General features: G+C 43.0%; 2 protein-coding genes across 5 annotated transcripts in view; one reads left to right on the forward strand and one right to left on the reverse strand.

Moving 5' to 3' along the window:
• Positions 1 to 222: 222 nt before the first annotated feature.
• On the reverse strand, positions 223 to 21,022 carry Ikbip (IKBKB interacting protein). Of its 3 annotated transcripts, XM_069990684.1 has the most exons (4): positions 20,630 to 21,022; positions 15,778 to 15,895; positions 10,624 to 11,446; positions 1,268 to 1,351 (listed from the first exon to the last, which is right to left on the reverse strand). In XM_069990684.1, the coding sequence occupies exons 1-4, from the start codon at positions 20,803 to 20,805 to the stop codon at positions 1,347 to 1,349; spliced, it is 1,122 nt and encodes a 373-aa protein (XP_069846785.1). In that variant the 5' UTR covers positions 20,806 to 21,022; the 3' UTR covers positions 1,268 to 1,346. The 3 variants fall into 3 exon arrangements, with proteins under 3 accessions (XP_069846793.1, XP_069846785.1, XP_069846775.1); XM_069990692.1 differs by lacking the exon at positions 10,624 to 11,446 and having other exon boundaries at positions 223 to 1,351; XM_069990674.1 differs by lacking the exon at positions 1,268 to 1,351 and having other exon boundaries at positions 8,785 to 11,446.
• Positions 21,023 to 21,348: 326 nt separating this feature from the next.
• The window catches only part of Apaf1 (apoptotic peptidase activating factor 1), an 85,822-nt gene continuing 84,307 nt past the window's right edge, over positions 21,349 to 22,863 (forward strand). For both annotated transcript variants that reach the window (XM_069990728.1, XM_069990738.1), the window contains exon 1: positions 21,349 to 21,914. The gene's annotated coding sequence lies outside the window, so the exon portion shown is untranslated. The remainder of the gene's footprint in view (positions 21,915 to 22,863) is intronic.

Raw genomic sequence — 22,863 nt, forward strand, 5'->3', positions numbered from 1 at the left:
TCTAATTGGGTACAGAATTCTAATCTTCTCTTGGGGGGAACTTCTTCAGTTCTTCAGTGTCTCAAACACAAGTGTAGCTTACTGGCAGTCAAGCACGTAGGGATTTGGATCCTGTCTCATTTAGATTGCCCAGTGATAGCAGATTCTGTGTATGTATGTATTTAAGATTCAGATAAATGCATGCTAGGAGGATGGATTCAGCATACTTCATAAAATCAAATATTTAGCCTGTTTGAAAAATTTTATTAGGGCTGGAAAGGTGGCTCAGTGGTAGAGTGCTTGCCTTGCATGCCTGAGGCCCTGGGTTTGATTCCCCAGCACCACATAAGGAAAAAGAAAAAAGCCGGAAGTGGCGCTGTGGCTCAAGTGGTAGAGCGCTAGCCTTGAGCTGAACAGCTGAGGGACAGCACCCAGGCCCAGAGTTCAGGCCCCACGACCGGACCCCCCCCCAAAAAAAAACAAACAAAAAAAAGAAAAATTTTATTATTGAACAACAGAGAATCAAGTAGAAAATGGTATTCATTCCCAAATACCTGATTATTCGTCTTTTCATAACAAATATTTCATTGAAAAAAATACCTGTCTAAATGTCAAACTAACCCATATCTGAAATATGTGATATTTCATCTTTAATATCCTTAATTTCAGCTTGAACTATGGTTAAATTAGATATTTTTTCATTTAAAAAAGCAATTTCTTTTTCTCGTTGTAATAAGTCAGTGCCCAATCTTCCAATGCGTAATGTTAAATCATTTATCAAGGGTTCCAAACGAGAATAGTCCTTCTTTAGACTATGAATCTTTGGTTTTAGATCATTTGCAAAAGTCACTGTCTTTAGAACTTTGGCTCTGTCACTTTCTAAGCTTAAAAACCTATCTGTGTGTTTGTTGAAATCACTTGTGAGCTCAGTTAGTGTCTTTTTGATGGAGTGAATTCTTTGTGAATTTTCAGATGCTGTCTTTCGGAGTGCTGTGGTTCTGTCAATGCTACTTGAAAGAAGATCACCTATGTTTTTCACTGTATTTTTTTCTACTTTTTCTATTTTATCCTCTAGTTCATTCACAGAATCTGTTAAAGTTGTTACATCTGTTACTAAACCTGAAATACGTCTTAAATCTGTTTTTACAGTTGTGATTTTGACACCAACCTCTTTTGCCAAGGACCTTGTACTTTGGTCTACTTTTGTAATATCTTGAGAAAGAGTTGTCAGATTGTTATTCAGTATATCCTGTTTTTCGGTTATCCTGTTAGTCCAAGTTTTCACCACATTAATTTCCTCTTGTAGATGCTGTAGATCAGCAATTATTTGAAAAGATTTCAGTTGTTCCATGAGAGCTTCACATTTCTTATACTACAAGGAAAAAACCACAATGATTAAATTCATTAAAAGCATAACACTTAAAATTTCAACTTAAATTTTATGTTATTTTAAATTATTACTACAACTTCACTGTTCTTTGGCAAAAAAATGGTTCAAAAGTAAGAGCCTGCCAGGTGCCAGTGGCTCACACCTGTAATCCTAGCTACTCAGGACTGAGATCTGAGGATCACCGTCTGAAACCAGCCCAGGAGGGAAAGTTCATGAGACCCTTATCTACAATTTACCATCAAAAAGCCATAAGTGGAGCTGTGGCTCAAGTGTAAGAGTGCTAGCCTTGAGCAAAAAAGCTCAGGGGCAATGCCCAGGCCCTCTATTCATGCTTCAGGACTAAGAAAAGCAACGTAGCTCAGTGGTGGAGTACTTGCCTAGCATGGGCAAGGCCCTGAGTTTGATCCCCAACATTATAAAAAGCAATTTAAAAAATTAAAGAGCCTTTTGTACAATTTAAGCATATTACTAATGATAAGGAAAACATGCGGGAATTTTTTTTTTAATTTAATTTAATTTTGTTTGTGAACATACTGTACAGAAGGGTTACAATTACATGGGCAGGATAATGCGTACATTTCTTACCAAGCATTGCACCCTCCTCCTTTGGTTTACCCTTCACATCCCTTCCCAGCCTCCCCACCCCAATCCCAATCCTTCTCCTCCCCCCCCCCCCCCCCCGCACCGACGTTGTAAAGCTCGTTTTGGACATGACAACTTGTACTTCTCATTGTTGCAACAGGTCCACCTGTATCCTTAAACAACTGGTTTTTCCCCATCTCCTCCACAAGTTATACTGACATCAAATATAGTGAAAGCAGGGGTTACACTGTGGGGGAGGGACATACAAAGCAACAAAGAGATAATCTTATAAATGCATTAGAAACACATATATGCGGGAAATTTTATAAGATGTTTTCTGGAAATTATATTTTCTTATTATTTCTGTAATATGGATTCTCTGTAAAGAAACAAAATGCACTGCAACACAGATATGTTTTCTCAGTTGCTAGAGAAGGGAAGAATGAGTCCCACCGGGTACTAGCGGCTCACACCTGTAAATCCAAGCTACTCAGGAGGCTGAGATCTGAGTACTATAGTTCAAAGCCAGCCTGGACAGAAAGGTCTGTGAGACTCTCATCAACCACCAAAAATCTGGAAGTGGAGCTGTGGCAAGTGGTAGAGTAATTGCCTTGAGCAATAAAGCTCAAGGACTGACTGCCCAGGCTCTGAGTTCAAGCCCCAGGACACACACACACACACACACACACACACACACACACACACACACACACACACACACACTAAATCTCCACATGAGCTTTGCTGTATTTTACACACACACACACACACACACACACACACACACACACACACACACAGAGTAAATCTCCAGATGAGCTTTGCTGTATTTTATTTTCCTTGAAAGAACACATGAATCCGGTGCTCTCTTTCTCCCCAACTTTCACATTTCATTTTGTGGTAGGTTTTGCTCTGTTGCTACCGCTGGCCATAAACTCCTGAACTCAGTGATCCTCCTGCCTTAGCTTCATCTCGAAAGCTGCATTTTTATTTTATATTGTTTAAATTTTTTTCTTTTGGTTGGTTGTGGGGCTTGAACTCAGGGCCTGGGCGCTGTCCTGAATTTTTTGCTCAAGGCTAGCGCTCTACCACTTAGAGCCACAGGTGCCACTTCAGGTTTTCTGGTGGTTAATTAGAAGTGTCTCACAGACTTTCCTGCCTGGGCTGGCTTTGAACTGTGATCCTCAGATCTCAGCCTCCTGAGTAGCTAGGATTACAGGCTTGAGCCACAGCACCTGACCAGACTAGCATTTTTTTTTTTTTTTTTTTTTTTGCCAGTCCTGGGGCTTGAACTCAGGGCCTGGGCACTATCCCTGAACATCTTTTGCTCAAGGCTAGCACTCTACCACTTGAGCCACAGTCCTATTCTGGCTTTTTCCTGTGTATGTGGTACTGGGGAATGGAACCCAGATATAAAGTTGGCAAATATTTTCTCCCATCCCTATTTTTCACGGGGAAGTTGGATATTCTCCTGTACTTAGAATATTTGCAAAATGCACTATGCCAACCGTTAATAAAAATGAGGAAAAGGAAAATTAAAGTGCTGGTCAAAATGATGGGTAGGTCTCATAAACACAATGCAAGGGTGAAAATAAAACAGAAATGGGAAAAGTCAAATGCAGTAATTTAGCTTCAATCAAAAGATTAACAAGCCCTGTGACGTAAGTATAAAGAAAAGTAAAGAAGTACAAAGTGGTAGAAATACATTGTTAATGCTTAGGAAGAAAAAGTTAAATAGGCTAAAAACATTTTCACACTGTAAGATGTGCACTTTGATCTAAAATCATGAAGACTTTTCTAAATAATTATGTATGTCTTTAGGTTGCTTCCCCTGTACCTCTAGTTCTGGAGATTGAATTCAGGACCTTGTACGTTTTAGGCAGGCACTCTTACCACTTAAATCACACCAACATCCAAGCTTTTTTGTTGGTTAGTTAAGAGTTTCATGAACTTTCCTGCCTTGGCTTGGATCCTAGATTTTCCAGATCTCAGCTTCCTGAGTAGCTATGATTACAAGTGTGAGCCACTAGTACCCAGCTCAGAATATTAATATTATTATTGCCAGTCTTGGGCTTGAACTCAGGGCCTGGGAACTGTCTCTGAGCTTCATTTGCTCAAGGCTAGCACTCTGCCACTTGAGCCACAGCACCACTTCTGGCTTTTTCTGTTTATGTGGTACTGAGGAATCGAACCCAGGGCTTCATGCATTGCTAGGCAAGCACTCTACCACTAAGCCACATTCCTAGCCCCCAGAATATTATTTTTATGGCCTGCTTTAAAGTAAGCACCCATACAGTTGCAAAGAATTACAATTTACTGTGGAAATGGACAGTTCAAAAGTGTGTTCAAGGTAATAATTCCCTCTTTGCCCCAGCATTTATTTTTGTATTAAAAAACAGGTGTTAGGATTTTTCTTAGTAGTTTTTTATTTTTTTTATTTTTTGGGTCCAGTCGTGGGGCCTGAACTCTGGGCCTGGGTGCTGTCCCTCAGCTGTTCAGCTCAAGGCTAGCGCTCTACCACTTGAGCCAGAGCACCACTTCCGGCTTTTTTCTTTTTGCTTATGTGGTGCTGGGGAATCGAACCCAGGGCCTCATGCATGCAAGGCAAGCGCTCTACCACTGAGCCACCTTCCCAGCCCTTCTTAGTAGTTTTTGCAAAAATGCTATGCTGAGTATGATGCTAAAGGAAAGTCACAAACAGGAAGGAAATCAAGTAGTTGCAAAACCATGGTTTATTTTTAAGTAGAAAGTTTTGTAATACAGTGTATCTGTTAAAACAGTCTCCCAAGGGTAAAAGGAATAGGTAGATGGCTTATGTTCATCTATTTCATTACTAGGTTCTCATTTACTAATGCATCTATGCATCTACTTTGGTAGAGTTTATATAGCTTAATCTTATTACTCAAGATATTTCAGAAGCTGGTGCTGGTAGCTCACGCCTGTAATCCTAGCTACTCAGGAGGCTGAGATCTGAAGATCTCGGTTCAAAGTCAACCAGGGCAGGAAAATCCATGAAACGCTTATCTCCAATAAACCACCAGAAAAACAGAAGTGGCTCTGTAGCTCAAGTGGTAGAGCACTAGCCTTGAGCTAAAGAGCTCAAGGACAGAACTCAGGCCCATAGTTCAAGCCCCACGACCGACCAAAAAAAATTTTTTTTCAGAAAGGGCTTAGCTTATTCTTAGAAGAATCAGATCATTAAGAAGATGCTGGTTTGTTTTACCTGGTACCTTTATAAAGGCAATTTAACACAGATTTTTTAAAACAGACACTGAACACAGTGCACTAGCAGTCAGAAAATGTTAAAAATCCTTCCATATGTTTTTTCTTTTTCAGATTTAAGCTAGGGTCTTGCATATGCTAGACATAAGGCATTCTACTGCTGAGCTAGATCCTATCCCTATAAATTGTTGAACTCAAGTATTTAAAAAATGATTTGCCTAGGATGGATAGGATGGAGAATCTAGGAGCAGCTAAAAAAAAAAAATCCAACAGTATATTTACAAAATACTTATGCATGAAAGGTACTAAACTCAAGTGTTGTCCCGTACTTTTAAATATTGTCTGGCTAAGAAGCACAGCAACATGGTTCAGGGAAAAGTCTATGACCAATCTGTTTTCCAAAATTTTGCTAAAGGATCTTAGCATTTACTAAATGATCTAGAAATTGTATTGCATCAGTGCCATTTAAAATAAAGCCAAAAGGAATGTAAGAAATTTGAAATTCTTTTATTTAAAAATTAAGCCCTCAAGTACAGTGGCCAAGAACATATAGTGAGATTAGAAGATTACAGGCCAGGGCTCTTTCTCCACTACTGCTCTCTCAGTTTCCTTCAATCTTTTTTTTTCTTTTCTGCTGGTCCTGAGGTTGAACTCAGGATCTAGGCGCTATCTCTGAGCATTTTTTGCTCAAGGAAAGAGCTCTACCACTTGGGCCACAGCACCACTTCCAGCTTTTTGAGTAGTTTATTGGAGATAAGAGCCTCATGGAGTTTCCTCCTGCCTGGAAACTGCTATCCTCAGATCGCAGTCTCCTGAGTAGCTAGGATTTCAGGCCAATCTTGTATATTTGTGTCTATAAGGGGAATTTGAACCTAGGGAGTCAACACATTCTAGGCAAGCACTCAGCATTTTTTGAGATGGGTTCACACTACGTAGTCCAGCCAAGCTGCTCTCAAATGTGCAACTCTCCTGGGTAGGCAGACGCTTTAGTATTTGAATCATACCCGGCCATCTCCTCACCCACCTTTTTTTGTTGTTATTGTTCCAGATTCAAGACCTCATGCTCTTGCTCAAAACTGGCACTTTACTTGAGCCATGTCTCCAGACTAGCATTTTGCTACTAACTAGAGATACTTTTTTTTTTTTTTTTGCTGGTTATGGGGCTTGAACTCTGGGCCTGGGCGCTGTCCCTCAGCTCTTCAGCTCAAGGCGAGTGCTCTACCACTTGAGCTACATCGCCACTTCTGGTTTTCTGGTGGTTTATTGGAGATAGGAATCTCAAGGTCTTTCCTGCCCAGGCTGGCTTTGAATGGCGATCCTCAGATCTCAGCCTCTTGAGTAGTTGGGATTACAAGCATGAGCCACCAGCGCCTGGCCACTTTGTTTTTTTTTTTTTTTTTGGTTGGTCGTGGGGCTGGAACTCTGGGCCTAGGTACTGTCCCTGAGCTCTTCAGCTCCAGGCAAGCACTCTACCACTTGAGCCAAGGCACCACCTCCGGTTTTCTGGTGGTTTATTGATGATAAGAGTCTCACACTTTCCTGCCCGGGCTGGCTTTAAACTGCAATCCTCAGATCTCAGCCTCCTGAGTAGCTAGAATTACAGGTGTGAGCCACTGGCACCCAGCTAGATACTCTTGGGGACTTTTTTTGCTTAAGTTGACTTGAAGCCTAGATCCTCCAGGTCTCAATCTCCTGAGTAGCTAGGATCACAGGTGTGGCACCCTGTTTTTTTTTTTTTTTTTGGTCGGTCATGGGGCTTGAACTCTGGGCTTGGGCGCTGTCCCTGTGCTCTTCAGCTCAAGGTGAGTGCTCTACTGCTTGAGCCACAGTACCACTTCTGATTTTCTAGTGGTTAAATGGAGATAAGAGTCTCACAGACTTTTCTGTTTGGGCTGGCTTTGAGCTGTGATCCTCAGATCTCAGCCTCCTGAGTAGCTAGGATTACAGGCGCGAGCCACCAGCGCCCGGCCCTGGTTTCTTTTAAGAGACAGTCTCCTTGACATTTAGCCTAAATGGCCTTGATCTGAGATCCTTCTCTCCCTATCTTTTTTTTTTTTTTTTTTTTTTTGGTTGGTCGTGGAGCCTGAACTCTGGGCCTGGTGCTGTCCCTCATCCCTTCAGCTCAAGGCAAGCGCTCTACCACTTGACCCACAGCACCACTTATGGCTTTTTCTGCTTATGTGGTACTGAGGAATGGAACCCAGGGCTTCAAGCATGCAAGGCAAGCACTCTACCACTGAGCCACTTTACCAGCCCTATTCCTATCTTTTGAGTAGCTGTGTCACTATGATTGACCCTCAAATACTAGTTTTTCAAATAGAAAAATCTTCATAAAGGAATACACAGAAACACAAATTTCAAGTTTCCTTATGAAATATTTGCAGAAGTACTTGTGTCATTATAGACCATGATGCCCATTTGGTTTCCATTTATTTTTAGTTACTATTACTATGGTATATAAAAGTTTACAATGAAGTGTATCAAACCTGGCAATCCACAAAAAAGTACAAAATTAGAGATGAATTTGTTTGAAAGGATGGAGGCTGAAAAAACAATATTCCAGCTAACTAATTTCATTGTGATTTAAACAAAAGCAAACAAATACAATTTGTTCATATACACAGATAAGAACTTAAGTCATTCAGAAGTCAAACTATTTAATGTTAGGATTCAAGAAATTAATGCTATGATCCTAATAGAAACATACTCAGTTTTTGTTTTGTTTCATTTTTTTTTAAACAACTGATGGCTTCTACCAAGGCTACTTCCTAAATCTAATCCAGAACCCTAAGAATTTGTACAGTAAAACTACTAGAGGGACTGGGGAATGTGGCGTAGTGATAGAGTGCTTACCTAGCATGCACTAGCTCTGGGTTCAATTCTTCAGTACCATATAAATAGAGAAAGACAGAAGTGCTGCTGTGGCTTAAGTGGTAGAATGCTAGCCTTGGGCAAAAAGAAGCTCAGGGACATTGCCAGGGTCCCTGAGTCAAGCTCCAGGATCGGCAAAACAAAAAAACATGGCTGGGAATGTGGCTTAGTGGTACAGTGTTTCCCTAGCATGCATGAAGTCCTGGGTTCGATTCCTCAGTAATACATAAACAGAAAAAGCCAGAGGTAGTGCTATGGCTCAAGTGGTAGAGTGCTAGTCTTGAGCAAAAGAAGCTCAGGGACAGTGTTCTGGCCCTGAGTACAAGCCCCAAGACTGGCAAAACAAAACAAAAACAAAAACAAGACAAACCACCAAAAATCAACAACAAACTACTTGACCATAACTATCTTTTGTAACTTATTGCTTTCAAGTACTTTGTGTTTAATTCCTCTGAAATTACATTATAAAACTAGGATGGTTACTGTCAAAAAGAATCAAGTAAAAATAACTTGGAGGGGGAGTAGTAGTACTGGGGATTAAACCCAAGGCATCATGCTTGCTAGACAAGTACTCTATTCCCTATTACCCAGAATGACACTTTTTTTTTTTTTTTTTTCTTTTGGTGGTGCCATTACCAGAGCTTGACTCTACACACTGCACTCTTCCTCAGCTTTTTTGGTCACTGCTGGTGCACTACCACCATGGCCTCCTAGGATTTTTTTTTTTTTTTTTTTGGCTGTTTAGCTGGAGATAGACTCTTGAGGACTTTTCTGACTGGGCTAGTTTCCAAATTTGATCTTCAAAGTTTCAGCCTCCTGATTAACTAGGATTACAGGTTATCTGGCTATGACATACTGTTAATCATAATCATCAATGTCAAAAAATCAATCACTAATTGATTATGCCAGAAGTACACACTTCAAAGCATGTATAATTCACAGACAAGACCATATTTAATGATGTATTTACTCATATTTAAAATTCTCACAACTAGCTGTAACACAGAACCTTAACCATAAGTAAAATGTATCCCAGAATTCACAGTTTTCAGAAACTGCAAATATTAATTCACAGAAAGCCCTCAGTCTCTTTGGGCACTTGATTTTTTTGTTTCAGACCAAATTTTTTTTTTATTTTTTTATTGTTGGTCATGGGCCTTCAACTCTGGGGCTGGGCACTGTCCCTGAGCTCTAAGGCTAATGCTCAACCACTTGAGCCACAGCACCACTTCTCATATTCTGGTGGTTAACTGGAGATAAGAGTCTCATGAACTTCCCTGCCAGGGCTGGCTTTGAACTGTGCTCCTCAGATCTCAGCCTCCTGAGTAGCTAGGATTACAGGTGTGAGCCACCGGCACCTGGCTTAGAACAAATTTCTATGAATTGGATTGCTTGAATCCTTAGGTTGCAGTGAGTTAACACAGGAAAGTGAAGAACGAGCTGAGGCGGGAATGTTATTGACCATCCTGACAGCAAGATCAAATGACAGACAGACAAGTATGAGAAACATACACAGGAGCTGGGTGCTGGTGGCTCAAATCTGTAATCTTAGCAACTTAGAGGCTGAGATCTGAGGGTCAGGGTCCCAAGCCAGCCCGCCAGAAAAGCCCCCATGAGACACTTATCTCCAATTAACCACTCAAAAACTGCAAGTAGAGCCGTGGCTCTAAGGAGCGGAGTGCTAGCCTTGTGCAAAAGAACTAAGGGACGTTATTAGGTCCTGAGTTCAAGCTCCATGACTGATTAAAAAAATAAAGAGGGGCTGGGAAGTGGCTCAGTGGTAGAGTGCTTGCCTCACATGCATGAGGGCCTAGGTTCGATTCCTCAGGACCACATAAGCAGAAAAGGATGGAAGTGGCACTGTGGCTCAAACAGTAGAACGCTTGCCTTGAGCTAAAGAGCTGAGGGACAGTGCCCAGGCCCAGAGTTCAGGCCCCCTGACTGACCAAAAAAAAAAAAAAAAAGAGAAAAAAAGGAAGAAACAGGCCTGAAAAAGAGCAAACTAGTGTGATTTAGCAAAAAGGTAGACATTCTTCACTAGTACCTAGAGATAATATATTTAGGTCCAATCTAATAGTGACATTTACATTTAAAAATATTCAGCATATTTCCTTAAAAGTAGAGATATGTACGTTTTAGAACTATTTCTGGAAGTGGCGCGGTAGCTCAAGTGGTAGAGCGCTCGCCTTGAGCTGAAGAGCTGAGGGACAGCGCCCAGGCCCAGAGTTCAAGCCCCACGACCAACAAAAAAAAAAAAAAAAAAAAGAACTATTTCTATTCAAAATAGTTAAAGTAAGCTTTAGACATTAAAAGCTAAGTTCAAAAACTTTTTATTATGGTGCCACAGTACTGGGGATTGAACTCAGGGCCTCAAGTTTTCCCCTAGCATTTTTCACGTAAGCCTGGCACTCTACCACTTGAGAAGTTAAGTTTTGATTATGTGTCTAATCCATTTGTATGGACATCTCACTTATCTTTCAACAATGTGAGGCACATCAAAATAAGTAAAAAATTAAGAATTGGTTTACAAATAGTAATATGGTTCATCAGAAGATGGAGTGAAATTTAAAAATCATCACCTATTCCTTCATTTTCTATGTTATGTTCTTTTAAAGTTCCCTTGTCTCCTGTGCTTGAATATGTTATAAAATCATGAACTTTTCCTTTTAGAACAGCTAGTTCATTTTGCATCTTTAATAGGCTATTATCATACTGAATTCCTTCAAGAATTTTCTGCATCTCCATTATCTCAGAAACTGCTTTTAGCATATCATCTTCCATATTAAACATCTGCAGAGTCAGGTCTTCCATCTTCTTTTCTGTTCCTATCAGATCCTGAGAGACTCGGAGAACAGAGCGAATAGCATTTTCAATTGTTGGCAAATGTGTCTTGCATTCTTCTACTTTGGGTTTGTAACTGGAGAGTTTATTCGACAGATCTTCCTGTCCAGCCAGGAGGGAAAACTGTTCCCCTTGTAATTTCTCAACTGCTTTTCTGTCAGAGCTGAGCTGCTCCTCAACTCGCATAAGATCTTCTTCTTCTTGCCTTTTCACTGTTCTAATATTTCGTAGTGTGCTATCTTCCAAATCTTTTAGCTGTTCAGTGAGCAATTTTATTTCTTGCTCAGCTGAGTTAATTTGAACAGTAACTTGAGAATGCACATGTTTTGCTTCTGATTTGAAATTGTCTGTATTGTCACTCATTTCTGCTAAGCTTCTCTTACAGAAATCTGTAATACTGTAGAATTCCTCATTAAGGTTTTGTATCTTTGGAGTAAGCATCTCTTCACTATTTCGAATGTCATGCATGACTCTTTGGAGGCCAGATACATCTTGTTTGAACTGGGTCATCAAAGACATGGATGATGTAGCTTCCTGCAGGGTTTTTTCAGTAGACTCAAGCTGCATTTACAACACAAAACAATTTCCAACTCTACTTAATAACTTTTCTATTAAATAAGCAGGACTATCACACATGCCAACTTCAAATTCTGAAGACATCTAAAATATCCAAGCGTATCAGACAAAATTACACTAATAACATAATTTCTTACTTTTAAGAGTCATTTTAACAAATTTAAAGATTAGCCTTATGTTAGAAATTACTTGATACATGTATGCTTTTTCAAGAAAAATAATGTTAAGTAAGTTGTAAGTATATCACATTTTCCTTCTTTTACTCCAGTGGAAAGTAACTTAGATGTCATTTTTATTGCTACCTGGCTTTTTAGAAGGTGAAAATCTGTTGCCCACCCTGAGTAATTTCTGTTGTTATTAGTATTCTCTCTCCCTCCACCCCCTCCCACTCTTTTTCTGTGTCAGTTGTGGCACTGTCCCTGAGTTCAGCTCAAGGCGAGCACTCTATCACTTGAGCCACAGCACCACTTCTGGTTTTCTCATAAGAGTTTCACAAACTTTCCTGCCTAGGCTGGCTTTGAACCAAGATCCTCAGATCTCAGTCTCTTGACTAGCTAGGATTACAGGCTGGTCATGGGGCTTGAACTCAGGGCCTGAGTATTGTCCCTGAACATATTTTGCTCAAGGCTAGCACTCTACCATTTGAGCCACAGGTCCACTTCTGGCTTTTTGGTGGTTAACTACAGATAAGGTCTCACAGACTTTCTTGCCTGGTCTGGCTTTGAACTAAGATCCTCAGATCTCAGTGTTCCGAGTAGTGGGATTACAGGCATAAGCCACCAGTGCCTAGCTTTTAAAAGGCATTTTTAATTTCAAACATGAATTACAAGAAAACAGTTGAGACAAGTCACAAATAGTAAAGTGTGCTAAGTTTCTGAAAATTTATGATAAGCTTCCAGTATCTCTTAGTGTGCATATAGAATATGGAAGGACAGGCCACAGTCTATATTCAAGCATACACAATATTTTTAGAGACTATGACAGGGCCTACCAATGACAATTTGTCAAATGTTTGTAACATTTGTATTGAAGACATTAGCACTGAACAAGATACACTCCGTCCTTAAGCTGCTTAATTAGAAAGGGAAATCTATCTGCCCTATAACAAGAGAACTCTGAAAGCACGCAGGTGAAATACCAACCCAGACTTCAATCAAGGTAATAATACTTCTATATTATTACCATCCATCTACTTTCAGTCACTGTCTCTCTAAACCATCCTACACTGCTATTCGTAACATTATTTTGGGTGGTGGGAGCTTGAACTAAGGCCTGTGTGCTTGCTAGGCAGGCACTCTATCATTTAGCCTATACTCCTACCACCTCTTACTTTTTTGAGGTGGGTTTTGCTTTCTGCTCTGATCTGCCTGGACTACAAATTTCCTATTTATACTTCTAGCACAGCTGGGATATCAGTAGCACACATCTATCTTTTTTTTGGCTGGTCATGAGACTTGAACTCCGTGCCTGGGTGCTGTCCCTGAGCTCTTTTGCACCAGGCTAGAGCTCTGCCACTTTGTGCCACAGCTCTACTACCAGTTTTTGAGTGGTTAATTGGAGATAAGAGTCCAGGCTGGCTTGGAACTGTGATCCTAAGATATCAGCCTCTTGAGTAGTTAGGATTACAGGTGTGAGCCACTGATGCCCAGCTACATCTAACTTTTTATTGGTTGAGATGGTGATTCAAGAACCTTTTTTGTCTGGGTTGTCATCAGATCGTAATCCTCCCCAGCTCAACTTCCCAAGTATCTTGATTATAGTAAAAAAACATAGTTCTTGGCTCCAAATTAGTGAAGATATATAGATGTTCCAGGTAATAGGGGGAACAATGTGCAACAGCAGTGTCTCATAAAGTAAGACCACTCTGAAATGCTTAAGACAATTTTACAAGTCCCATATGATCCTGGTATGTCTAGCATATACCAGGTATATAATATACCTGAGTAAATACCTGAAGGAATTGAAGTAAGCATACAATATAGAAATAATTGCATACCTATATTTACACAGTGGCCTAAGTGCCTATCAACAGATACAGTCTATATACACATGGAGGTTTGTTTGTTTTTTGCTGGGTGTGGGGCTTGAGTTCTGGTCCCGGGCACTGTCCTTGAGCTCATGGCTAGCACTCTATCACTTTGAGCCACAGGTTTTCTGGTGATTAATTGGAGATAAAAATCTTACAAGCTGGGCACTGGTGGCTCAGACCTGTGATACTAGCTACTCAGGAGGCTGAGATCTGAGGATCGAGGTTCAAAGCCAGTCAGGACAGGAAAGTACATGAGACTCTTATCTCCAATTATCCACCACAAAAACTGAAGTGGTGCTGTGGCTCAAGTGGTAGAGCACTAGCCTTGAGCTGAAGAGCTCAGGGACATTGCCAAGGCCCAGAGTTCAAGCCCCATGACCAAAAAAAAAAAAAAAAAAAAGAATCTTACAGACTTTCCTGCCCTGACTAGTTTTGAACTGTGAGCTTCAGATCTCAGCCTTTTGAGTAGTGGGATTACAGGTGTGCTCCACCAGCATCCGTCTTTATAATGGATTTTTATTCAGCCATAGAGAACAACAAAATTGAGCTGGATGTCAGCTCATAACTATAATCCTACTCAGGAGGCTGAGATCTGAGGATTCGTGGCTAGCCAGGCCAGGAAAGTGCATGAAACTATGATTGTCAAATAACCAGCAAAAGGTCAGAAGTGGAGCTATGACTCAAGGAGCAAGATGACAGCCTTGAGGAAAAAAGCTCAGGGACAGCGCTCAGGCCTTGAGTTCCAGCCCTATGACCAGCACTAAAACACACCAACCAACCCCCCCCCCCCAAAAAAAATACCCAAACAAAACCCAAACAAACAAGAACAAAAATTATGTCATTTTCAGGAAAATGGATAAAACTAGTGAACCTCATGTTAAGTGAAATAAGTCAGACTTAGACAAATACTACATTTTTTCCCTCATATATGGAATTTAGATTAAAAAAAAAAGACACATGATAGTAGACAGGTTAATTTGGGATAAGAAAGGAGGTCAGCTGGAGGCAGGGAGGGAGGATAAGGAAAGGTAATGGATATTGCTTAATGTTTAATTTCCATCCACAGATTTTATCTTGTGGGAGACCCTCCATTTTCTATCCATTTCTACAACAGCTTTACTCATTGTTATGATTTGGACCTGAAATGTGACACCAAAGGTTCATGTATAAACATCTTGATTGCTAGCTTAAGGGCATTTGGGAAGTGATTGAATATTGAGATCTCTGACATAATCAATGGGTTAATTCATAATATTATGGTATTGGAAAATGGGCCTAATTGGAGGAAGTTTCTTTTCATTTTTTCTTTTCTTTTCTTTTGCCAATCTTGAGGCTTGAAGTCTGGGCCTGGGCACTGCATCTGAGCTCCTTTTGTTCAAGGTTAGCTCTCTAGCACAGAACCACTTCCAGCTTTTTCCTGTGATTTAGTTGGAGATAAGTCACACAGACTTTCCTTCCCTAGCTGGCTTCAAACCTAGATTTTCAGATCTCAGCATCCTGAGTAGCTAGGATTATAGGTGTGAGCCACCCAAGCCCAGCTGGGAGGAAGTTTGTCTTTCTTTCTTTCTTTCTCTTTTCTTTTTTTTTTTTTTTTTGTTAGTCATGGGGCCTGAACTCTGGGCCTGGATGCTGTCCCTTAGTTCTTCAGCTCAAGGCTAGCGCTCTACCACTTGACCTACAGTGCCATGTCTGGCTTATGTGGCGCTGAAGAATCGAACCCAGGGCCTCATGCATGCATGGCAAGTACTCTTCACTCTTCCACTGAGCCACCTACCCAGCTCCCCTAGAGGAAGTTTCTTTACAGGATACTCAAAAGATATATCCTTATAATTAGTTAGAGAAGTCCTGTAAAGATAAACCTGTCTTTAGTCCCTTCCTCTCCTTCTGCTTTCTGGCCACCAAGAGGTAAGCAGCCTTTGTGACAAGCACACACTGCCAAGATATTCTGTTTTGCCTCAGGCCCAAAGCAATGATCCAGTACATCTTGGAATAAAAACCTCTGAAATTGTCAGTCAAAATAAATACTTTGTCCTTTTAAATTGTTTCTCTCAGGTATTAGTCACAATGATGAAAAACTATCACATCCAATGGGTGCCAACCACAAGTCCTTATTTTATTACATGAATAAAGGATTAATGACGAATAATGAACAAAAAGGGCATGTTTCCCAATAATCACTTGGTCCCTGGTAGTCAGACCAATGCCCATAAGAAGTTCTGAGTCGGAAAAGAGTTAGATAAGTATTAAAATGAGAAAATCTCCCCAAATAGACTAAGCAACAAATTACCTTTTCTGAAATTAAATTGATTTTACTTTGAAGTCCTTGGAACTCATTGCTTTCTATTTTCAGTAACTGGTATTGGTTTTCCACCTTTGCAAACTTTTCTGACTGTTGAAATACAAACCTGGAAAAGAAAAAAAAAGATGATTACAGCTCAATTTATATCCATTTAAAATTTATGTATATATGCATGTATGTATTTATTGTGTTTGTGTGTGTGTGTGCCAGTACTGGGGCTTAAACTCAGGGCTTGGGTGCTGTCCTGAGCTTTTTTGCTTAAGCTAGATCTCTACCACCACTTAAGCCACAGCTCTACTTCTGGCTTTCTGGTGATTAATTAGAAGATGAAGAGTCTCATGGACTATCTGCCTAAGATAGTTTTTTTTTTTTTGCCAGTCATGGGGCCTGAACTCTGGGCCTTTGCACTGTCCCTCAGCTCTTCAGCTCAAGGCGAGCACTCTACCACTTGAGCTACAGCGCCACTTCCGGTTTTCTGGTGGTTTATTGGAGATAGGAGTCTCACAGTCTCTCCTGCCCGGGCTGGCTTTGAACCGCGATCCTCAGATCTCAGCCTCCTGAGTAGCTAGGATTACAGGCGTGAGCCACCAGCGCCCGGCTGAACCCAGGGTCTTATACATGCAAGGCAAGCACTCTACCACTGAGCCACCTTCCCATGCCCCTAAGCTAGCTTTGAACAGTGATTATTAAATCTCAGCCTTGGGAGTGACTACGATCACAAAACTGCCACCCGTGCCGGTTTTTTTTTTTAAATTTATTTTTATTATTCTATTTGCTTTTTTTAAATCTGGAAAATGTTTAGCTAGGATAACTAATCCTTAAATTTACTGTGAATACTTGACACAAACAGCAACCAAAGTATATATACTTCAATTTTTTCACATATATTTTTATTGTAAAAATACTGTACAGAGGGCTGGGAAGGTGGCTCAGTGGTAGAGCGCTTGCCTTGCATGCTTGAGGCCCTGGGTTCGATTCCTCAGCACCACATAAGCAAAAAAGAAAAAAAGCCAGAAGTGGCACTGTGACTCAAGTGGTAGAGCGCTAGCCTTGAGCTGAAGAGCTGAGGGACAGTGCCCAGGCCGAGTTCAGGCCCCACGACCGGACCCCCCCCCCCCAAAAAAAAATACTGTGCAGAGTGGTTACAGTTACAGGAGTAGGGTAATGAGTAAATTTCCTATCGAGCATTGTTACCTCCTCCTTTGTTTTCCCCCATCCATCCCTTCCCTTCCCATATACTTCTACTTTTATGGTAAAAGATTTTGCAAGAATAGGGTCAGCTATTTTAGCATCAATTATAGGCAGTGCTGAAGATCAAACCCAGGGTCTAACACATACTAGGCAAATGGCTATACTTCTAGCCTTAATCTTAATTCAATGTTAAAAAAAATCATTTCACATAGTTCAGATGAAATTTTTCTAGTGAATATAACATGTTTTTGTCTTTCTGTAATAAAGTAAAAGCCCAGAGTTCAAGCCCCATGACCAATTAAAAAAAAAAAAAGAAAAAAAATCCCTAATAGAAAATATATGAGATGATTCTTTTCTTTTTCCTTCCTTTCTACCTTCCTCCTTCCTTTTCTCTCCCTTCTAATACTTACCTCCCTCTCTTCTTTTCTCTCTTTGGAACTGGACCTTAAAAATCACAGCCTTTCATTTGCTAGGAAAGTGTTCTACCCCTTGAGTTATGCCCCTACCCCTTTTTTTTTTTTTTTGTCGGTCATGGGGCTTGAACTCCGGGCCTGGGCGTTGTCCCTCAGCTCTTCAGCTCAAGGCGAGCGCTCTACCACTTGAGCTACAGCGCCACTTCCGGTTTTCTGGTGGTTTATTGGAGATAGGAGTCTCACGGTCTCTCCTGCCCGGGCTGGCTTTGAACCGCGATCCTCAGATCTCAGCCTCCTGAGTAGCTAGGATTACAGGCGTGAGCCACCAGCGCCCGGCTCCCTACCCCTTTTTTGCTTTAGTTATTTTTCAGTTAAGAGACCAGTTTTTGCCTGGGGTCAGGCAAAAATGCATGCTTCCATGTCCAGCTTATTGAGATGGGATCTTCCTAGCTCTTTGCTAGGGCTGGTCTTGAACTGAGATCCTCCTGATATCCATTCCCTAAAAGCTGGGATTATAGGGATGAACTACCAAGTCTAGCAAGTTTTAGTCTCTCTTTTTTTTTTTGGTCAGTCGTGGGGCTTGAACTCTGGGCTTGGGCACTGTCCCTGTGCTCTTCAGTTCAAGGCAAGCCCTCTACCGCTGAAGCCACAGAGTCACTTCCAGTTTTCTATTGGTTTATTGGAGATAAAGAGTCTTGTGGACTTTCCTGCCTGGGCTGGCTTTGAACCTCGATGCTCAGATCTCAGCCTCTTGAGTGGTTAGAATTACAGGCATGAGCCACTGACACCTGGCTAAGTTTTAGTCTCTTTAAAAGTCTTATTCCTATTGAAGCTTTTTCATAGGACAGAAGCTAAATTACTGAACATCTTGTGATATAATTTATTTCAATGAATATAAATCCTTGGCTGTAATTAATAAACTTAGAAAGTAAGAAAATGGAGGCAGTATAGATGAGGCAATGAAAAAAACCTACTAGAAGGGCCACACAAAGGAATTAAAACAGACCTGAGGGGCGGAGGAGGAACTGTGAAAAATCAGAGCATCATTTCTTCTTTCCTCACCCTCCCTTTCCTTCAAGGCTGTTACAAAAGTGTCCCAGAATAGGAAAAAAGTCTTTCAGATGTTGAATAGAGGCAGAAAATAAAAATGCAGCTTGCACAAATGATAGCTCTAGTTATATCTATAATCCCAGTATTTGGGGAAAGTCAAAATTCCATTATTTTGAATAATAGATCCAGTTAGCCATGTTTTGGGTAACATACCCATCCTAAACCTTTAGTTTTTATGCTTAAAAACTCAGTAAGGTGATTAGGGATCTCTACATGACCAGATCAAGCCTTCTGACAAGAAATCAAAATAAAATCCTTCCAAAAGAGAACCAGTATTTGGGGTCTTCTTCACTTCCATGCTCTGTGGGAAAAGCAGATGTTTCCTGACCCCTTTCCTATTTTATCCTGTTAAACTTTCATCTTGTGAGACACTGTTTTTGTTATTTTTCTTTTCTGTGAATCTCAAGTTCCTGTAAATTGTGTGGGAACCCCCCTAATCCTTTTTCTTCCACTACTATTACGCTCTAGAGAGAAACTTTATCTTTTGGTCTATAAATTTCAGGTAATTTTCAACAGAAAACAAGTTGTTTTTTGTCAGTTGTGGGGCTTGAACTCTGGGCTGGGTGCTGTCTCTCAGCTCTTCAGCTCAAGGCTAGTGCTCTACCACTTGAGCCACAGTGCCACTTCTGGTTTTCTGGTGGTTTATTGGAGATAAAGAGTCTCATGGCCTTTTCTCCCCTGGCTGGCTTTAACTGTGATCCTCTGATCTCAGCCTCCTGAGTAGCTAGGATTACAGGTGTGAACCACCACTATCCGGTAGCAAGTTTTATTATTGGTCATGGGTCTTGAACTCTGGGCCTGGATGTTGTCCCTCAGCTCTTCACCTAGTGCTCTACCATTTGAGCCACAGGGCCACTTTCAGCTTTTTCTGTTTATGTGGTGCTGAGGAATTGAACCCAGGGCCTAATGCATGCAGAAAAAGCACTCTGCCATTGAGCCACCATCCCAAGCCCAAGTTTTATTTATTTATTTATATTTATTGTGAGAATACCATACAGAGGAGTTACAATTACATGGGCAAGATAACGAGTATATTTCTTATCAAGCAATTTTTTTTCTTTGGGTCCGGTCGTGGGGTCTGAACTCTGGGCCTGGGTGCTGTCTATCAGCTCTTCAGCTCAAGGCTAGGGCTCTACCACTTGAGCCACAGCACCACTTCTGGCTTTTTTTCTTTTTGCTTATGTGGTGTTGAGGAATCGAACCCAGGGCCTCAGGCATGCAAGGCAAGTGCTCTACCACTGAGCCACCTTCCCAGCCCTCAAGCTATTTTTTTTTATTGACCTAAAAATATAATGCATTTTAAGTTTTGAGTAGTTTGTTATTTTCTGTGTTGTGGATCCCATCAAGTAAAGGCAGCAGTATCCGACTAGGAGAGGCTTATTTCGAACAGTAAGCAAGCCTTGTACATAAATTCTTTTCAGGTCAAATTGAAAGATTCATCACACAGAACCACCACTAGTAAAATAATTCTTTTTCTTTTTGAAGAAAACCCTTAAGAATTCACATTTCACTTTATTGTAATAAGATTTTTCTTTTTTTCCAATCCTGGGGCTTGACAAGGCCTAGACACTGCTCCTGAGCTGCTTTTTGCTCAAGCACCGTTACCACTTGACCCACAGTGCCATGCCTGGCCTTTTCTGTTGATATGGTACTGAGGAATGGAACCCAGGGCTTCATGCATGCTGGGCAAGCACTCTACCCCTAAGCCACATTCCCAGCCTTTTTATTTTAAAACAATAAATGTTTTAACTTACCAAAAAAGAAAATTAAATAATACGGAGCTAGCCAGGCCTGGGTGGCTCATGCTTGTAATCCTAGCTACTGGGGAGGCTCAGTTACAGCTGTTATACTAAAGAGAAATATCACATTAGGAGCAGACTACCAAACTTTGCCCTCATAGCATTCGTGGCCTGGACTCTTTCAGGGTGGCAAACGTTTGCAGCAGGGGAGGGCGGGGTGGGCAAAGCGGGTCCCGGTCACCCGCGGCGTGGGACGTGGAGGTAACGGTCTGCAACGCCGCGCAGGCGGGAGCCGGGGTCGGCAAGTCGCGGGTGGGCAGCCGGCGGGATGTCCCGCCCGCGGGGACTCCGGCAGGGGCGGCGACGCGAGGCCCCCGGGGCACTTACCAGGCCAGGCCCAGGCAGGTCCCCAGCGACAGCAGGCTCAGCCCCGTCCGGGGGTCGGCCCAGCCCCCGCCCCCGCCGCCCCGGGCCGCGGGGCTCTTCCCGCCCTCGCTCCGCTTCGCGGGCTCCGACGCGGCTGCCTTGGGCCCGGGCTTCCTGCGGCTCTTCACTTCGTTCATGTCTGCAGGCCCCGAGGCCCACAGTCTCGAGGATGGCGGGACGTGGCGGCGGGCGCCTCCTCGGGTAGCCTCGCCCCGTTACGGAGCCGGCGCCGCCCAGAACCCAGCCCCCTCATTTTCCGGGCCGTCCCAGCCTCCGCTCCCCAGTTCCTCCGGCAGAGGAAGGCGACGACCCCACCTTCCTCGTTGCTTCGCATAACTGACGCAGACGCGCGGACTTTCGAGTTCCCGGTTGTGCGCAGGCCCGGCGAAAGCGGAGAGTCCCTGGGTCTTAACCCCACCCCCACCCCGCCAGGCCCCTTAGCCACACCCCCTGGCCACGGTTTTTAGCCACGCTCCCCAGCTGCCTTGGGAAGGTTGGGTGCTTCCCATTGGCTCGGGAGAATATGGCTCGCCCCTTGTGGTATTAGCCACGCCCTTACCCCCCCCCGCCTTGGGTCTTGGCCACGCCCCTACCCCGCCTTTGGGAAGGCCGGGCACTTCCCATTGGCTCGGGCGAACCCGGATTGAGGGTGCGCGGGGCGGCGGCCGCGGCCTCCCCTAGGCACTCCGGCCGTGTGTATTTTACTCGCGTGCGCTGTCTGGGCTGGGCGGGCCGAGCGGGTGCGCCTGGCCTCCCGGCGGTCTTGTGTCTGTGGGGAAGGTGGTAGCTGGTGGGTGCGAACGCTTGAATCTGCACGTAGGAGGGGCGAAGGGACCGGAGGGTGAAGAGTCCCAGCGTCCGCGTTCTGCCAGGGATTTGAAGCAGCGGCGGCGGCGGTCGGGGTGGCTTTGGGCTCCCGCCGGGGTGCAGCTCCCCGCTGGACGGAAGGCGCGGCGTCCGTGGAGCCCTCAGGGGCGGGGTTCCCCCCCCCCCGCCCCGAGGGCGGCAGCGGGCTGGCTGGGCCTGTGGAGGGGACGCCCCCTCGAGCCTGGCCTCGGAGGTCCCGCGGGGTCTTCCTGCGCGCGCGCGGCTGCGGAGGCCCGGGTGAGGCACCCGGGAGACCCCGGCCTGCCCGCGTCCCCGGCGCCCCGCGCTCCCCGTCGGAAGCCCTCGGCGTCCTGGAGCCTCCCGGTCTCTCCCCGCGGGGCTGCTCTCTTCCCAGGGAGACCTCAGTTCCAAGGTTTGGGTGAGTTCACCTCTGGGTTTTGTTTTCCCTCCCAGAGCCACATTCTCTTGGGGGGGGGGGTGCGGTGGGGTGGGTGGGGCTGATTTCAGGGACTCCAGGACCCAGGGTGAGGGGGGTATTTTCAAACGGTCCTCTGGCTGTACCAGGAAGAACTAACGAGGAAGTAGTACCTTGATTCTGTATTTTTTTTTTTTTAACATCTCCAGGGTTAAGAATTTTTGCTTTTTCATTTGCATAAGGTTACAGAAGATGGGACACAGAACGTATTCTTCGTATGTCAACCCGTGTGAAGTTTGAAAAACACGTTGAAAAATGTCTTCTTTAGGTTTTATAGGACCAGGGGAAACGGGAACTTAATTTCCCATCGCCCCCCGAAGAGCGTCTGTTTGTGTATATGTGGGACCTAACCTATTTTTTTGGACAGATTCAATATCAAAACTGTCAAGAAGCGTATTTTAAGACACCCCCTTCCCCAAATATGATCGTTTTAATTTTGAACGCAGATTAAAAAAATAGTTTAATAATAGTCCTGGGCACCTTGACAAGCACACCCTACTTTCCTATTTTTTTCAAATGCTGTATTTGATAACTTTTGAAAAATACGGTCATTTTTTTTCGAAGCTTGGTGATTTTTGCTGCTTTTCTACGTTCTCTGAGTTACTTATGTTCATTTTCGGTTTTGCACTTAGGCCATTCACTTTCTATTTCTATGCCTTTTCTTCTTTACAGCTTCCTGTATAGAAGAGCTTTACATATGTACTGAACTTCCACATTCTGAACTGAGGGTTTTTTTTTGTTTTTTGTTTTTGTTTTTTTGCCAGTCCTGGGGCTTGAACTCAGTGCCTGAGCCCTGTCCTTGAACTTTTGAGCTCAAGGCTAATGCTCTACCACTTGAGTCACAGCTCCACTTCTGTCTTTTTGGTAGTTAATTAGAGATAAGTCCTTCCTG

The sequence above is a fragment of the Dipodomys merriami genome, unplaced genomic scaffold (genome assembly GCF_024711535.1).
Source record: "Dipodomys merriami isolate MVZ:Mamm:240054 unplaced genomic scaffold, mDipMer1.0.p SCAF_10, whole genome shotgun sequence".
Lineage (NCBI taxonomy): Eukaryota > Metazoa > Chordata > Mammalia > Rodentia > Heteromyidae > Dipodomys > Dipodomys merriami.